Source organism: Triticum dicoccoides, chromosome 2A (genome assembly GCF_002162155.2).
Source record: "Triticum dicoccoides isolate Atlit2015 ecotype Zavitan chromosome 2A, WEW_v2.0, whole genome shotgun sequence".
NCBI lineage: Eukaryota > Viridiplantae > Streptophyta > Magnoliopsida > Poales > Poaceae > Triticum > Triticum dicoccoides.
The window spans coordinates 730,459,803-730,477,797 of NC_041382.1; the positions used below are offsets into that span (position 1 = coordinate 730,459,803).

Here is a 17,995-nt window from a genome sequence, read left to right on the forward strand (position 1 = left end):
AAGAGAGAAGAGTGCACACCATCTGGCTTGGCCCGCTAGCATTTCGCCGTTTGAGCCCAAACGATACCTACAAGCCCACTCATGGCCTCATGTGCCCAGGAACCCTAGCCGCCCACCTCCACTCATCTCCCTGGCCCCCGCCGGTCTCGCGCCAGCCCGCCCGCCGCCTCACGCGCTCCTCCCGGAATCGCGCACCGCCGCCGCCATCTCCGCCCTCGACACCAACCCCTTGCTCGCAGCCACAGCGTGAGGCAGGATGAGGAAGCTCAAGTTCCACGAGAAGAAGCTGCTGAAGAAGACCAATTTCCTCCTGTGGAAGCGGGAGGGCGGCCACCGCGAGGCCGCCGTCACGCAGCGCTACAGCCTCGTCGACAGGGACGACTACAAGAAGTACACTCTCTCTCACCCAGTCAATCCCCTCCCACCCTCCTCCCTCTCCTCCTGCCCGTCGGACCCAGTTCGATCTCGCGGCTGGGATGCGCTGAGCGTTTTGATTCAAGAAATCACAGCGTCTGCCGGGCGGTGCCCTGTAACTAATCAGTCTTGTGGTTGTGGTGTCGCTGCAGGTACAACGGGATTTGCTTGATGGCGCAGAAGCTCGTGAACATCATAAAGCAGATGGATCCCAGGGACCCTTTCAGAATAGAGATGACGGACATGCTGATCGATAAGCTGTAAGATGCCGCAGACCCTCGATGCATGTGTGATGCTGTATGCGTTTGTTTGTTTGAAATTTGGACTGCATATTACGAGGACTGTATATCCATCATGCGCCGCAACCCTGTGAGAATGCTCCAGGCTTATCTGCAATTGCCACTTGGATTGTTATATAGTTAGAAATGTGTGAGGCTTTTGATGTGTGCTCTTGTCTATAAATTAAGGACCCTGATAAGTACCGAACGTCATGTATGAGCACATGGCAACTCCGAACATTTTCGACGGCAAGTTTAGTGACGCAAGGATGGCAACTTTAGTTGCCAAGCTTGACAACTTTTGTGCTTCAGTTTATTTTTGACAGAAACTTGCCGTGTGTCACTGGAAATTGTCATCCTTGCGTGACTGCGTGACTGGAATTGCCTTCGAAAAACGTCAGGGCAAGAGTGCCGCGCACCTGATGTGTGGCACTTATCATTTGGGTAAATTAATTGTACTTTCGACATATGTTAGTACCACTTGATTATTTGCCCAGAATGCATAAACCTCTCTGAGATTATCGGCTTCTCATTATAATCATCTGCTTATCTCTGAGCATGCACTCCAGTAAACATGCCGTTATGAAAGCTACAGGGATACCCTGTGCATATCGTGTCGGTTGAGTGAGCCATCTTACTAGAATCATCTAAAGCTATTTCCTTTTGGCTAAATCATGCAGTTCTTGCTTGCCACTTCCACTTGTTCCTTGCTACTTTTACTGGCCTGCTCATTTGTCTAGTCTAAAGAAGTTTTCTTGAATTTCAGGTATAATATGGGTGTAATTCCAACAAAGAAGAGCTTGGTTAAATGCGAGAAACTTTCAGTGAGCGCCTTCGCCAGGTCTCTATCTCTCCCCGGGTTATAATAATGATTTCCTTCGATCGCTGAATAGGGCATTTTATTTGCCATTTAATTTTTGAAAGAAAGCGTTTATTGCTACTAGTAAGCTTGCACGTGCAAATGCACGTCTCAGCGACACGTTTGGTTCAATTAGTTTCGCACGGTTCCTGATACTCCCGCTTTCGGAAACGATGGACAACGTTTGTTTCGCCTACTACGTACTATTCACTAACCACGTTTTCTGATAAGTCGAAAACAGCCGAACGCCAGGTGATTAGGAAACCAGGCCCAACCGCATGAACCAAACAAAGCTCCTATCTGGTAAAACGAGATCGGAAGCAGCGCTTCCCGAAACCGAAGCCCATTACGTTACCTGACCGTGGACCAAATGCGTCGTTATTATCTCTTTTGGATGCATTAGTACATTTTCACATGGAAGGCATCCAACTAATATCAAAGAGGAATCATAACTGGAGCAATCATTAAAAATTATATGAAACATTAGTTGATGTGTTTTGATATACTTGCATGAAAAAATATAATAATTTGTTAGTGTAATACCGCAAGATATAAAAATGACTTAAACCATGTCTTATCCGAACTGACCACATGCATGACTCACGTTTGACACAATATACAAAACTCGGCTCGTTTTTCACACAGCCAATCTTTTCCATCCATAATTCCCAGATCTAATGGCTAAGAATTACACAAAAGAATTGTTCTTAACTACAAACTCCCCATCACAATGTCTCAGGCTCAAGAAAATTTCCGCTCGGCTCCACAGCCATACCCTCTCTGCTGACATTTTCTTTACTCGTAGAGTCTAGTAATTTAAAATGTGTAGTTAGGAGTGGGATGTCAAAGTTTGTTTAAATTGATTTTCCTATCAACAATATAACAGTTTTATGGTAGCAACAATTCAAAACAAGCGGAAAGAGACTAAAACATCTCGGTCTGCCTATGGTGTAATATTGTATATGTAGCAGAAAGGGCATTACAATTCTCAAGCGTGTACGGTGTGTATAATTCATTGCACTGGAGGCAAAAAGTTCGGTGGTGTATGGTAGAAGGTAGAGTCAGGGCAAAATACAACATTAAGCTTTGCTGTCCATATCAACATTACCGGTCTTCAAAAATTGTGACTGATTTATCAGCATCTCAGATATGTCTGCAGACATGAAACAAAATTTAGTATCAAGCATCATGATAGAAGCACAGTATATCGTACCTGAAGCTCCACAACCACTTGGAAAATCAGTCACCTGAAGTTCTATAGTTATGATAGAAGCACAATGTATCATACCTGAAGCATCATGATCGGTGTTTCCGTTAGGAAAGAGAAACTAAATAAGTAATGGCATGGTATATAGAAGTTAAGGACAAAAAGTAATGCTCTACAACCCCTTGAAAAATCGTGTACCACTATTCATAAACTAAAACAATGCCGCTGGAAGCATACTACACCTGAAGGTCAAGATGAATGTTCTGACCCTTGGATTCCAGACGGTGAATACTGGAAGAAGTAGCAGGGGATATCATCAATTGCTCAAAATAAGCAGCAAAAAGGCAGCTAGAAAACAATTTCAGATCTTCTCATATCATTGAAGAGAACAAGAGGAATACTGGAATTGCCAGTATCTGTTTCATAAACAAACAAAAGAATAATTCGTATCGAAGAATGGAAACCCGTAATGCCATAATGTTTTCCGATTGGTGTTCTACAACCACTTGGTTTGACTTAAGATATGTATTATGAAGATTATCCAATATTTGAAACTGCAAATAGAAATATCAAGGCAAAATCTTTTATATTGTCTCATAAGATACAACTGTGTCATGCATCTTTTTCAACATCCTTGAGTAACCTCTTTGTATTATTATGTAGCAAAGCTCCCTACTTTATATTAGCCTAACAAAACTATTGAAGTTGGCTCATAACATCCAAAGAAATCAAGAAAATAAATAAAAATAATCACATTAAAAGGAGATGAGAAATATTACCTAAAATGATAAAATAATAAATAGATTGACATGAATGGAGAACAATCTAATGGGATCTATGTTTATTTGGCTTGCCTAAAACCCGAATGGTCTACCTTGACATGACTATCGACAGTGAAAGATCATATAACCTTACCAAGTGACACGTCTTTAAACGTCGAGCACCTCCTCAACTGAGACACAATGTTTGTTTTGATTGCATAATGCACGTTCTTCATTATATGCAAAGGCTGCGAGGCACAATACTTTGATTGCGTACTGCATATTCAGTAATTAGATGTTGCATTGCATTACCTGGCTGGACTATAATCACTGATCAGAGTTCATAGCGATTTTGAAAGTTTTAAATAGAATGGCTTGACTCTTAGTCTCGATATCTCTACCAGTAGATTACATTACATACATGCTAGAACTTTCAATGCGCAGTCAGATATGAATCATTATCCTTGCTTAAGAGAAAGAAAAGGCAATCAAAGACAGATCATACTAAAAATGAAAAGGAAACACAATGCTATGATTGCTGAAACCATATTCTTCAGTAATCAAATGTGTCCCTACATGCACAGCAATTCAAATATAAGCATGATCAGTGTTCATAACACATTACTGCCATTAGAACGAAGGGTGGATTGCTCATAGTTTGGGAATTGTTCCTCACCTTCAGTCTGAAATTACGCTACAAAATTGTTAAATATGTCATTTTTTTAATAAAATATGAATTGATCTGAGAAGTTTAGTGACAGATATACCGGTCAATCTTGACCGTTGCCATGACAAAGCAAAGATAATTCTTTCTCACAGATACAAACGGAAGTAATTACAAACATGAAATAAAAGAGAACCAGCAGTAGCTCAAAGAACAATAACAGCACAGACATGTGAACAACCTACAGGCAACACATCCCAAACAGAGGCCAACGCCACACCTTCGGCACGAACTCTAGATGTAAATGAATTTTATCTCGAAACATAAACGAAACAAATGCTCTCATCCGGGGACCAGGCGGCCACGGAGGTCTGCGGCTCGACTGCCTCCTCCTTAACAGTGGGTGCCTCCTCGGAACATATGAACCTAACTTTGCTTCATTGGGAAAATTAGAAATACCTAGACATTACGTGACTATTTGCGGTACCAAATTATCAGTCCAACTAACTTAAAAATTAAAATTGGTGCAATACCCTACATGTTGACAAGACAGTGAAGTCCAATGATTAGCTTCAACATTACTGAATCGTTAAGATTGTAAATGATGGCCTTCTTGCTCATTGTTTCGCTGATTAGAAATCTGCAATAGGACGTAAATAGTTTAACGGAGAAGAAATTTGTTGGAATATATTTGTGAGCTACGGCTGAAAGCTTATCTAGCTAGTTTCGTCGTGCATGCTAGTCTCCAAAAATCAATCAACATGCCTGCTTCCAAGCACTTGTATATGCATGTTGCTATGGACGAAAGCACTTTGGATGTACACCATTCACAAATTACTATCAGAACTAAATCTGTTTGGATCTAAAAATCAACTCTAAAATTAGTGAAGAGACCTCGTGAGGTTAATATTTCACTTATTCAGATTAACTCTAAAAATCAGCTAGATTGATTTGCACAGCAAATTGCAAACAAGTTACCCAGATCAATCAATAGGCGTAGAAGGTTGTGGCCAGATCGATTCATCAGTTTTTTTATGTTCTAGTAGGATGTGGTCAAATAGATTCATCACAAAATAAACTCCATTGCAAAAAGGCGCACTCAAACCAACAAAAACATGAACGGGACTGAGTCTAATTACTAAGTTGTAGCAAATGCACGTGTGAAGCGGACAGGCAGCTAGAGACGATGAGCAGCCGACGAAGACATATTCAGTTTTTGCTATAACAAAATGCACACATAACAAATTGAAACAATCATTAGCCAGCAAGAAAATACGGAGTCTCTTTTACCCCTAATCTCAAACTATCATAAAAATTGGTACAAACCTGAAACAAATTTTTGCTTCACTTCTTGTAGGCATTATAACAAACACTGGGCAGAAAACATACGGAAGTGATTGCTGTGCTGGTGCCCATGGCGGAGGGTCACAGCAGGCTAGTTGTGCAGATGAATGGCGAAAGTCACACTGGAATCTGCAATTGCGCAATTTCATTCAAATCATGACATGGAATGAATATTGACATCGACACACCATCAACGGACAAAGTACCTTCACAGGGGGACGGGATGGCGTCCTGACATCCGGTTGATTGAGTAGGTCGACGGCTGCAGCATCTAGATGGGCCGTGGAAAGGGGGGACTCTGCTGGCCAACATGCGTGGGTGGCGATGGAGCGGGCAAACAGGGTGGAGCAGTAGGACGAAGGAGGGCCATGGCTGTGGACAAACGGCTCAGGATCTGGCCATCCCATCTCTAGGTGAGATGTCTCCATCCACCACCACCAGAGGGGCTTGACAAGGAGGGGACGACAGGGTTGGATTGGGAGATGGCGGGGCGCCGCAGAGAGCGACCGGAGTGGGCGGATGGCAGGCTGCGGCCCGGCCACCCTGCAGCGGAGGTGCCGCTCGACCGTCGGGGGCGCCGCAGCCCGGTGAAGTGGCGGCCGTCGGTGGTGAAGCAGCCATGGTGTGTGGTGGGTGGCTCCGGATTAGCGCTCGGGGCGACGATCGTGCGGGGCTCGTGGCCTTCCCCACCATCCTCCAGCTCGCGCACCGTAGCCGCGTAGTAGTGGGCGCCTCGGCATCGGCCCTCTTCTCCTCCGCGGTCGGCAGCTGGATGACGAGAGGGCGCGGCGGCAGCTGGGCCTCATCGGATGATGCTTCCTGCGCCTCCGCCCATCTCCCCGACGGCGCCGACGACGGCGAGGAGCGCCCGTAGAAACAGGGCGGCGCCGCGGTGGCGCGCCATGTTCGCTGGTGGCACGGGCGGGGTCGTTGGAGGGGAAGGGGGCAAAGTGGGGCGTGGGAGCAATGAGTGGGGCGTGCGGAGTGGGTGGTTTCCTTTGGGGAGTGGGCGCAGCGGGAGATGTGGGACGGGACGCACATTGCTAATTGCAATATCGTTTCGTTAACAGCGTTTCGTTGGTGCGCTTTAGAACCATTAGATTACTAATCAGACGGTTAATATTCTAGTTGGATCTGCCTTTTTTTCCTTTTATAGGATAATGGCATGGTGGGTAATTAAAGTATAAAACGCGTTTAGTACACTTGAGGGATGTAGACCATCAGATTGCAGGTTTCGATGGATAGGATGATTTGGTTCTCCGCCCTCTCGGCCTTTTATAGTGGTAGTAGATGAATCACTCAATGACCTATGTGTCATATTTCACTTACCATATTGTTTGCTAAACTATTGTAGGCGGAGACTTGCAACAATTATGGTGAAGCTCAAGTTTGCTGAACACCTTAAAGAGGCTGTCACCTACATTGAACAGGGCCATGTGCGTGTAGGCCCAGAGACGGTCACCGATCCTGCCTTCCTTGTGACCAGGAACATGGAGGACTTCATCACCTGGGTGGATTCCTCAAAGATCAAGAAGAAGATCATGGAGTATAATGGTGCATTGGATGATTATGATGCCATGATTTAAGGATATGTCCTGATAGTAGAAATTTTGGGAACATCAGTGATTCAGTGTAGCTACTCCTGTAATATTTTTTAAACCTGAATCTGAGGCTACAATATGTTGAGGTAGTTATCTGTTGCAAAGCTACTTGTGTGATGAAAGCTAAACTGCTATAGAATGCAAATGCCATAATCAGTTCATACTTGTCCCCCTTCCGCTTTCCCTTGCACATGCTGATGCAGTATCATACATAAATTTTGATGTTCAGCTGAATATGTACAATGTGCGTTCTACTCTGCAAGTTGATTGAATTGCTTGTTGCTAACAAATTGAGCTCTGTGGTAAAAGCATGTTGTGTAATTCCCTGCATCTTCCTGTCTATGAATTACTATGGTATATGTAGCTGGACTTCTGATGAATTGCTGATAAGAAGTATCATAAGTTGTGGTGCTGCTCTTTGATGAATGAAGAAGCAAATTTGGACAATAAGCTGGGAACCCAGGAATAAATTAACGCAAAAGACTAGCTAGTTTCTCCTATTTACTGCTTGCTTTTACAACAAGCGTACATGTGTATTGGCTAGGATGGCGGGGATTGCTTAGCTCTCTATGGTTTGAAGATGTACCCCCAGAATTAGCTCCATTTTTGCTTGATGATGCAACTCTTATCACAAGTTAATAAAAGACGTTGCTTGATGTAAAGAAAAGTTATCACGGAGCTGATGAAACAAATCACTGGGAAATTCTTATGTCTGAATTACAGCAAGAGCAGTGTCCTTCTAGCGATATGAAGAAGCAGCCTTGTTTTGTTGTTGTTGATGGAGCCTAAACTCAACTTGGTTTCATTGAACATGAACAGCCATATTGTTTCCTTTTTCTCTGAGTTTTTATGGTATAAATTTTACAATCTGCTGCTGTCATGCATGATGTGAAAACTGAACAACAGCAGGTTCTTGACAGGTGCTCATCTATGTAGTTCGTTGGGTCGTTACCAAATTGAAAGGCCAAATGTTTATTCATCCAAACTGAAAGTAAACAGGTGACAAGTGCAGTCTCATACTTCAACAACGAGTGACGTGCTCGCGACCTCAATATAGCATCAGATCTTTATAAACACAATTTAATCATAGCATAACCGCAAGCCTTTTTATACACGAAGCCTTTGTTCTCTCGGCAGCAAATTAATCTTTGCATCATCTTGCTTATGGAGCCCAACCACTGCAGTTGTTTCCCGTGAATGTGCGCATGCACACTGAATCGCTGGTACTCGAGGAGGAAGAACTGGAGGTTGCATTTGGTTCCAACTTGGTAGCAACATACCGTGCTTATTTATTTCCCATGAGAATAGGTACCAATTCCGTTGGATCAAATTCAGGCTCTTTCTCTTCTCCGTCAGCGGGCAGTTCTTGCTCCTCCTATAAGCAAGCGCGGAAATGCAGGCTGCGGAATCGAACAGCAAGAAGAGATTAAAATTCAGATATATTAGGAAAGAGCAACCAAACCGGAGTCTATATGCTAATTATTACCTGCACATTTGTTTCAATGCTGAAAGGTTCCCTTGTGTACAATACGTGCCATTTCTTGTCATCCCAGCAATCACTGTCTGCATAAGCCTCAACATGCTGGATATGGCTAAACTTGTCCCACTCGCTGCCAGATTTTCCTGCGGCCATGAAACCAAGTATCTCCAGACCGCAATCCACCAGCAAATGGCTTGGATTTACAGTTTGAAGGTACAAGGGGAGTCCCATCTTGTTGGGCGAGAGTCGGAATCTTTCACCGTAGCCGGGAACTGTCAGCACAAGTCTCCGTAGTGCACTCATTTCCTCTAGTGAGGTGAGCTCGGGGCAAGACTTGATCTCAAGCTTTTGCAATTCAGGGAAATTGGAGATACTAATCAGCTTGGGTAAGTCATACAGGTCGAGCTCAACAACAGAAGCAAAGTTCTCTAGCGAATGGAGACGCCACATGCTCCACAAGGTTAACTTTTTCAAAGCCTTTGCATGTGAGGCAAGACCGGGAGGGATACACTTCAAATTACACCTTGTGAAAGTAAGCTCAACCAAGACTGGCATAGCTTGCACTTCCTCCTCCCACTCCCACTCCTCCAATTCCACGAATTCTAATAAATCCATCTCACGCAGCCTCGGAAATGCAGTCACCATGTGGGATGAAGGATAGCAACGGTGGCTTTGGGGGCGCACAAATTCTGGCCCAATGCACTTGATCGCTGGAGCACGGTTGACTTGCAGGTAGTCCAGCAATGGGAGCTGACATAATCCATCAGGAAGTTGGATGCAACAAGCCAAATCTTCCATCACTAGTGTCCTCAAGCTATTGAGGCGCATTGTTGCTGTCGACATCATCCATCTTGGCAGCTGGCGCCCGATATATCCTTCAACGGAAATAATTTCTATGCACGGAGGAGGAGATAGCTCATTAAACACCTCCTCAATTACTCCTTGATTATTCTTACATGCAATGCTGGATAATAAGCGCATCCTAGAAAGATGCACTTTTTGATCAAGCCTAACCTTTGTGACAAATGAAGCATCAGATACATTCCCCAGGCCCACTAATCCAATGCCCCTAAGCTGGGAAAGAGGTCCAAGCTCTTCCAAGCTACACCAATCACCATCCATGTGTACTTGGAAACCAGATAGTGTCCTCAAATTTGTTAGAGCATGGAAACCCCTAGGAATACTATATATACCTGTGCCTTCAAGTTGAAGATATCTTAGTTCCGTTAACTTCACAATGCTATCAGGAAGTTTCACAAGATTCTCACAACCTTCAAGACTAATGTGTTGTAAGAACTTCATTTTGTGAATGTTCTCTGGCAAGCAATCTATATCAGCGCATCTATCCATTGACAAATACCTCAAGTGTTTGAGATGATATAGAGATTCAACCATTGTGGCGAACTCTGCAGACTCTACGTGTAGAGTCCGCAGACTTGAAAAGGTAACCAAGGAATCACCAGACTGAACCTTGAAGTTTCCAATTAACATTAACGATCTTAGAGATATTTGCTCTTGTAAACTTCTCCACTCAAATTCATCGGATTCCAATCCATTAGTCTCTATAGACAACCGGAGAAACTTTTGCAAATGAAGTTTACTATTAACAGTTTCTCCATTATGAGCTACTAGTGCTTCATTTCTTGTCATGAATTGAGCAAATGAACGAATAACATCATGCATCTTGCAAACATAGTGACTGGCATATGATGTATCCGACTCTATAAGGTTCCTCAACCTCAACTCTGTATGGTACTCAGTTCCTATTTCTTCCAATATATCCGAGTTTCCATGAACAAATCCTTCACCAATCCACATGTTGATGAATTGTGTATCATCTAAAATCATCTTTTTAGGCTTAAGGGAGAAGTGCAGAAAGCATTGCTTTAAACAAGGGGACAAGTCCTCATAGCTAAGATATATGGCATGATTTAGCTCTTCTGGCATTTGAGATATTGACCATACAGCATCATTCAATACCTTCTCCCAATCACGTCGGGTTTTTTCCTTATGGCATAGGAGTCCTCCCATCACTTTTATGGCAAGTGATAACCCATCACATTTTTCTACAATTTGCATTCCAATATCCTTCAGCATATCCACTGCAGGTTCGCTTTTCTTGGTCATGAGTACCTTCAAACAATTGAGAATTAATACGGTACACACATTAATTGAGTACCTATAGTCCAGTCTACTAGATAAATTAAGTTGTCAGTAAGTGTAGAATAATCCATTCAATAATACAGTAATTAGTTTGATGCTTTGCTCATGAAGGCATCTGGATGGATCGATGTCCATGTCTTTCTATTTGACACACAAATTATCTAATTACCTAGCTAGTTACTCTCAACACAATCTACGAATCAGACATAAACAATAAGCCAACAAGCATATGCATGTGTCTCAGTAGTCTAGAATGACCAATTAGCGCACATACTCCCTCCGTCCGAAAAAGCTTGTCCCTCAAATGGATGTATGTAGCACCAAATTAGTGCTAGATACATTCATTTGAAAAACAAGCTTGGGACAAGTTTTTTCGGATGGAGGGAGTACCATTTAAAGGCAGTGCTTACAATATGTGGTGATGATCAATATAAAAGTATGTCAGTTTTATAGTTGTGGATCGTACTGCGTACAAGCAGTTGGTGTGGACGCTTGGTCTATGTGTCTATTCATAACGAGCACTAGTGTACTAGTAGTAATGTTAATGAAACAACAGTGGTCATATAGAATGACGCACCAAAAAGATGAAGCACGTACTTAAGGCAGCAAGCACGGAGAGTACAACAAAAAATATTGCCACTTCCCGTGTTAATAGAGATGCAAATTGGAACCTAAAGGGTACCCTCCGACCCTCCTAGGTTCAACTAAATAAACTAAATTTTCAGAATTCACATCATTTTTGAAAATGTAATTCATTTGGTTGAACTAAGGAGGGCTGGAGGGTACCCTAAAGGTACCAAATTTGCACCCCTACGTGTCAATAAATGAACATATTACTTGAGATAGGACGGAGGCTACCAGTAGTTATGTACTCACTTGCTTCGTGAGCAATGACCAGCCATCTTTGGGCCCTAATTTGTTGATGCGGTGGTATGGATTTACTGCTTTCATTCCTCGGGCAACAGTTTCATGTCTTGTGGTGACGAGGACTCGGCTACCCGGGGCACTGTGGCTAATGGGAGCCCTAAGCAAGTTGGTCCATTCATAGGTGCCCCACATGTCATCCAACACAAGAAATAGCTTCTTATCTTTGATAGCACTCGCAAGAGCCGGCACAAGCAAAGTTTTGTCTTGAGATCCACCCCCAGGTCCTGGCAAATTTCCTTCGGCGGTAGTGATGGCTGTCCTCAATAAGTCAACCTCGCTGAATTCTTGTGTGATACTTAACCATATTTTCTTGGTGAACTTGCCTTGTATTGCTTTGTCGTTAAAGACTTTCTTGCTAAGGGTGGTCTTACCAATCCCGCCAACACCAACGATGGCGAACACCATGATGCTTTCACTCGTGTCAACTTCCTTCGTGAGCAGCTGAACAAGTGATCTCATGTCATCTTCAATCTTCTCCCCAACCACGCCCGACCGCTCCAACAAAGGATTAGTCTTGCGGTCAATACCATGAGGCCGATTTGTCTTCTGGTCCTGGTAGACTTCGAGCTTGATGAAATTGAAACTACGACCCCTCTTGCTGATGTTATCCAACTCCTTGTTCAGTGCCTTGATGCGGCTGCCGATGTCGTGTGCATGGAGAGGATTTTGCATGCATGAGAACAAGGGGTTAAGACACCCTATGTCCTTGGATGGACTTTGCTCCATGGCCTTGAGCTGACACAGATCGATGATGTCGGTAGCGTGGTACATGGCATGCTTCAGTTCCTCCACCCACCCCCGGACACTCTCGTCAGTGATGTTTCTTCTATCGGCGTCAGCAAGGAAATTCTTGAGGTCCCCAAGCTTGATGGTCAGATCGGCGATCGCGCTGGAGATCCCGATCAGCATGGCCACCTCTTCTCTAGCCATGTCGGCGAGCATCTTGGTCACGTAAGATGCCAAGGCATTCAGAACCCCTGTCATTAGTTGCTTGAGCTGCTGCTGAAAACATGCAGTCGAACAAAATTAGGCTTGTACACCAACAACCCCATGCTAAAAGATTGGTTCATTGTCACCACAGAAAAATAAGGGGATAATCTAGAGACAAGGAAAAATTTAATGGAAAAAGGGGCTTGCAAACAAGAAGACAACGCTATGCACACAAAATCTGACCAAGAATGAGTATCACAGTGGTCACTCAAAATAAAACCAAACAGTTTAGATAAAGAAGTAATAATCTACAATGATACTCCACAAGGCTAGAATTGTCTAGTTGAGCTGATATTAATTATCATGAATCAATTGGAGAGAGCAGAGCTTAGAGCAACTAGCTCGTAGAACGGCAGAGGATGGGGGCATGGGGCTTTCAGCTTTGCATATACGGTGGGATTTAGATACAAGATATGTTTGAAAGATAGGGTTTTTTTTTTGAGAAACAGCCAAGCTTTATATTGGTCAAAATTTCACAAAGAGAGGGAGATGAAAGAACATGCGCATGATTAGAAAAATAAATAAATATAGATGGGCCTGGCTATGGCTCAGTCAGCTGACTCATGTACATTGATTTTGGCCTGTTTGGTCACCCCCACCCAAACAAGGTAAACACATCACTTCCTCGTTTGGGAGCTGGAGAATTCCAAACATCAGCCAAACTCCAAGAAAGTACCGAAGCAAAAAAATAAATAAATAATAATAACTGATGAATGGAGCAAAAAGCAAACGGAATTCGCTGAAATGGCATTTGGGTTCCAGGTTGCTACAAACAGAAGTGCCTAACAGAAAAGAGGACACGGTTTTGTCATTTATCAACTAGCTGCAGAAAAGGAGTGCGGAGAAATATCTCTAGGAACTAGCCGGGACAAATCACACAAATTTGTTGAAACAAGAGTTTCAGATTGATGCTTTTTTCTTCTTCTTCTGATTTTTCTAACAGGAGGAGGTGTAGGGGTACGTGTTAGCTATGTGAATCTAAGTCCCTCTAGTAGATCATCACATCAAAAGCAAGACTCCATGGTACGGATGGCCCTCTCCTAATAACAAATAGAAAGGTATTTTGGGTGGATGTTGGCACAAGTTACGAAAGGGTGTTGACTGTCGAGCTCTAAAAACCAGAGAGCTGAGACCTGAACATCACAGGATCACAGCAGAGCAGAGCACCACAGAGATCGTCGTGCATGAGCGTAGTAATTCCGCGCAAAATAATCACGAGGCAAAATAAACAAGTCCGGAGTCGCACTCAGTCGCAGTACCACAAATCAGGGGCAGCCGTAAAAACGCAGCACGAGTTGGAGGGCACATCTGAAAACGTCGTCGGGTCACTTGCTGCTCCTATTTTGGTCGATTCGAAAGCTAGCACGCCTCTACCAGCACCCCACTCCCCCCTCCCCCGCTCATAGATGGGGTATGGGACAAATTTGCTACTACTAGTAGTAGAACCCTAGAAATTTCACGGCATGTATGCGGATTGGGCGCGAACAGGAAGAAAACATGGCCGCTGACCGCTGTTCTTCAGTCGGCTGGGTGACTCACCCGCTTCGCAGGGCCCGAAGAAGCGGGCGACGCGTCGCCGTGGCTGGGGATATCGACGCCGGTGACTTGCGTCGAAGCCGCTCTTCCCCTCCGCTCTCTTCTCCGCTCCCTCCCTGCCTGTCTCTGTTTCAAAAGGCGCTCCAGGCCAAATGTGGTGTCAAACTCACTTTTCGTCCATTTTGACATCCGTGCCCTCCATTGCCTAGCCGGTGTCATAAAAAAAAATCTAGGAAGCAAGTACTAGCTGCTCTCATGCCCACTTTCAGCGTTGCAAAAAAATATATTATAAATTTTATTATGATTGGGGTGCTTCGTACTTTTGATGAATCTTGATCTATTTTCTTAACGAAAACTGTAAAGGATCGAGGGGATGGACGAGAACTATGGTTGTATTTTTTTTTTGCGAGAAGACTATGATTGTCTAATACAGTACTATTTTTTTTATAAAAAACATGCCCCGTTTGCAATTAATTTTTGAAAACCTGAATCCGAGAGACCGAGACTACAATATGTTGAGGTAGTTTATAATCTGCTGCAAAGCTACTTGGGTGATGAAAGCTAAACTGCCATAGCATGCAAATGCCTAATCAGTTCATACTTATCCCATCCTGTTTGGCATTGCACATGCTGATATACAGTACCGTATCATGCCAATTGTGATATTGAGTGTAATGTGTACAGCATGTATTCTGCTCTCTGCAAGTTGATTCAATTAACCATGCTGCTAAGCATTTGACCTACATGATACTACCACTCTGCTATTTCCCTGCGTCTTCCTGCCTACTCCCTCCGTCTTGAATTAGTTCACGCTCAAGCGGATGTATCTAAGCGTATTCCGTATGGAGGAAGTATTGTATGCATCATACTATGGTATTGACTTTATAATGGAACAAATATTTCGCATCAAATTGTCCAGTTTCAGTCTTGGGATCTTGATTTCAGTTTGAGATGTCATGAAACACACAATTAATTTGAGATGTGACTCGTATGCCTTATGCCTAACTAAATTAAGCAGAAAATCTGCCTTAAATGAGACTAGAAATCCCTGTAAAATCAACTCGACGTGCATAACAAATGTTTCAGTGCAGCAGAATTTCCTGTAAAGTTCCAGAATAGCTGGGCAGCGAAACAGTAAGCTGTGAATGCCTCAAACAATATGGGGGAAAAGCCCGCACAAGAATACATAAAAGATACTCCCTCCGTCCGAAAATACTTGTCATCAAAATGAATAAAAAAGAATGTATCTAGAACTAATATACATCTAGATACATCCCCTTCTAGTCATTTTGATGACAAGTATTTTCAGACGGAGGGAGTATTACCTCCGTCCCAAAAGGCTTGTCTTAGATTTATCTAGGTACGGATGTATCTAACACTACGTGTCTAGATGCATCCGTATCTAGGCAAATCTAAGACAAGCTTTTTGGGGCGGAGGGAGTACATGGACTTCAATTCAAGATCACGGCCAAGTTCACACCAGCTTACATGTCAGTGCACAGCCAACAAACAGCTGCTATGTTGAGCTATCAGCAGATGCAGCGTGCTGCCTCAAAATTCCTAAACTCCAAAATTTGATTACTACATATACAGGCACCCCAATGGCACACTGAGCAGATTGCTACATCCATCCAGAAGCCACAATGAACACTCAGCCCATGCATCTGAAGCTTCTGCAAAATACAGTTTTGAAACCTGGGTCATCCAACTGAGAATATGAGCTCTGAAATAAGTTGGATATCAATTTTGATACTGCTGCTTCCGAACCTTACCTAATATGCCATCAGCAACATCAACTATGAACCCTGAGGTTCTGAATCATCTGGTAACGTTTGAGATTCTCTACTGCATTTTGATTCCTGCATCTCCACCTCAACAGCAATCACATCTTTTGACTTTCCGTTCTCTGTCTCCATCCTTCTTACCTTTTCTTTTTGTATGGCACGTAACTCGTACCTGTAAGAACACAACATGTTTTAAATGTTGATGTTGTTGATAACCCATGGCAGGACAGAATTAGAGTATCAATATATCAGCTGGAGCTTAAGTCTCTATGATGACCACAACACATCAATACATCTCGGTTCTCAAGTCTCAACAGCTGCTAAAAGAGTAGCTGATAGTAAATTCTGCACAAAATTGCAGAAGAACATCCATATAAAATTTGGTCTCATCACCGTACATGATAACCAATAATGTTAGCCTGAATTATGTAAGCTCAACCTTTAACAGATACATCTCCCAGACTAACCAAGGATTTGAGTTCTTATTTCAGCCAGATTATCTAACCAAGGTAGCTGCAGTGGTTCAGTTTAATCTTGAACCAGTTAACAGTTTCAATGTAGTCTTTCAGTAAGTCGAAGCTAGTGAAGTACAGCAATGAGCAATCACCTCCATGGCTACCACATTCCATAATACTAGTTGCTTTACTGAGATACCGGTGTGATGCCAGAAATTTTATGAAACTAAGAGCACCAGTACTGTAGCTAATCTCTGGTGGAAGCATTACACCTCAAAGGGTACTTCAGCAAACAGAGACCACACTTTACATTTGATCCACGGGAATTTCAACACATATACAGGTACTCACATTTGACATAGTCTATTATCTTCAGATGACAATCCCTTTTGGCTGGATTTTATGTACAAGGACAGCACAGTTGTACTAGATTTAACTGAAACAATCATGCTTAGATATGGAATACTTTGATGGGGTGTTAAGGAACAGGTTGGACTAGAATTCCTAACTGAGGATCCAAAAATTCGACACCACCATGAAGCTAATTGAGCACTTGTACTGGAACAATGCAGTTGCACATGGGCGAAAGCTAATGAGGTAAGAGCTTACGGCAAGATGTAGGTCCTGGCGAGCAGGAAGTAGATTGTCCAGAACTGCTTGTCCTTCATGTGGCGTGGGCACAGATCATAGCGGACCTTAGCGAGTTCCTGCAGGGATCGCAATTTACAGTTTGAGACTTCAGAGCCATCTCTTCAGAGAAGTGGAGGACGAGATCCGCGGGGGACCTACCTTGGCTCTGGCGAGCACGAGGACGGCGTGCCGCTGCTGCCAGTCCGAGAGCTCTCCCGCCGCCTCCGCGGAGGCCCCTGCGAGACAACATGGCGCATCACCGTCAGTAATCGAGACTGAACTAGCAGGGGGGCGGAATCGAGAGGGGAGGAAGGAGGGGGTGCCTTGGTGGAGCTGGAGGGCGGACGACTTGAAGGCGTCGGGGGAGAGCGTCCGGAGGAAGTCGAGGAGCTGCGGCGTCACGCCGAGCGCCTCCGCGTCCTCCTCCTTCCCCTCCGCGGCGGAGGGTTTGCTTGGGCCGGCTCGGCGGCGGAAAGGCCATGTGAAAGAGGGGAAGGCCATCGATGGCGATCTGATGGACACGAGCGAGATTCGTCGACGAGCTCTCTGGGCTGATCGCTCGACGCGCGGGCACGGAATCGGAATCGATCACGGGGGTTGGGGGGTTGGGCACGGCGGAGGAGGTTGAGTTGAGAGTACTACTATGCGCGTTCCCCGTCTTTAAACTTCATCCAGTTGAAGCTTTTGTATCCGTATATTCTTATTTCAGCAGCGAATTCAAATTCCAATTCCAATTCGGTTTCAACAGCAGATAACAAATTCAAACCTGGAACTAATCTGGAGATAGCAATGCTTCAGAATCAGAAAGTTAAATACTACTCCCTCCGTTCATAAATACTTGTCTTTCTAGGCATTTCAACAAGTGACTACATACAAAGCAAAATGAGTGAATCTACACTCTA

The 17,995-nt window shown here is 43.8% G+C and overlaps 2 protein-coding genes and 1 pseudogene across 3 annotated transcripts; 1 reads left to right on the forward strand and 2 right to left on the reverse strand.

Moving 5' to 3' along the window:
- Nucleotides 1–94: 94 nt before the first annotated feature.
- LOC119356714 (U3 small nucleolar ribonucleoprotein protein IMP3-like) lies at nt 95–7,293 on the forward strand. The gene is made up of 4 exons (XM_037623688.1): nt 95–390; nt 567–674; nt 1,459–1,533; nt 6,882–7,293. Exons 1-4 carry the CDS (start codon nt 257–259, stop codon nt 7,111–7,113), a joined length of 549 nt encoding a protein of 182 aa, XP_037479585.1. The 5' UTR covers nt 95–256; the 3' UTR covers nt 7,114–7,293.
- A 783-nt stretch (nt 7,294–8,076) lies between these two features.
- LOC119356715 lies at nt 8,077–14,359 on the reverse strand (annotated as a pseudogene).
- A 1,007-nt stretch (nt 14,360–15,366) lies between these two features.
- On the reverse strand, nt 15,367–17,735 carry LOC119356717. Of its 2 annotated transcripts, none has more exons than XM_037623689.1 (5): nt 17,417–17,735; nt 17,253–17,329; nt 17,073–17,170; nt 15,997–16,180; nt 15,367–15,897 (listed from the first exon to the last, which is right to left on the reverse strand). In XM_037623689.1, the coding sequence occupies exons 1-4, from the start codon at nt 17,592–17,594 to the stop codon at nt 16,021–16,023; spliced, it is 513 nt and encodes a 170-aa protein (XP_037479586.1). In that variant the 5' UTR covers nt 17,595–17,735; the 3' UTR covers nt 15,367–15,897; nt 15,997–16,020. The 2 variants fall into 2 exon arrangements, with proteins under 2 accessions (XP_037479586.1, XP_037479587.1); XM_037623690.1 differs by having other exon boundaries at nt 15,367–15,919.
- Nucleotides 17,736–17,995: the final 260 nt, after the last annotated feature.

Coding starts and splice junctions, on each gene's coding strand:
- LOC119356717 (XM_037623689.1), bottom strand. CDS start 17,594: ATGGCCTTCCCCTCTTTCACATGGCCTTTCCGCCGCCGAGCCGGCCCA. Junction 17,330..17,416: donor CGCCCTCCAGCTCCACCAAG/GCACCCCCTCCT, acceptor GTTGTCTCGCAG/GGGCCTCCGCGGAGGCGGCG. Junction 17,171..17,252: donor TCGTGCTCGCCAGAGCCAAG/GTAGGTCCCCCG, acceptor CGATCCCTGCAG/GAACTCGCTAAGGTCCGCTA.
- LOC119356714 (XM_037623688.1), top strand. CDS start 257: ATGAGGAAGCTCAAGTTCCACGAGAAGAAGCTGCTGAAGAAGACCAAT. Junction 391..566: donor GACAGGGACGACTACAAGAA/GTACACTCTCTC, acceptor GTGTCGCTGCAG/GTACAACGGGATTTGCTTGA. Junction 675..1,458: donor GACATGCTGATCGATAAGCT/GTAAGATGCCGC, acceptor CTTGAATTTCAG/GTATAATATGGGTGTAATTC.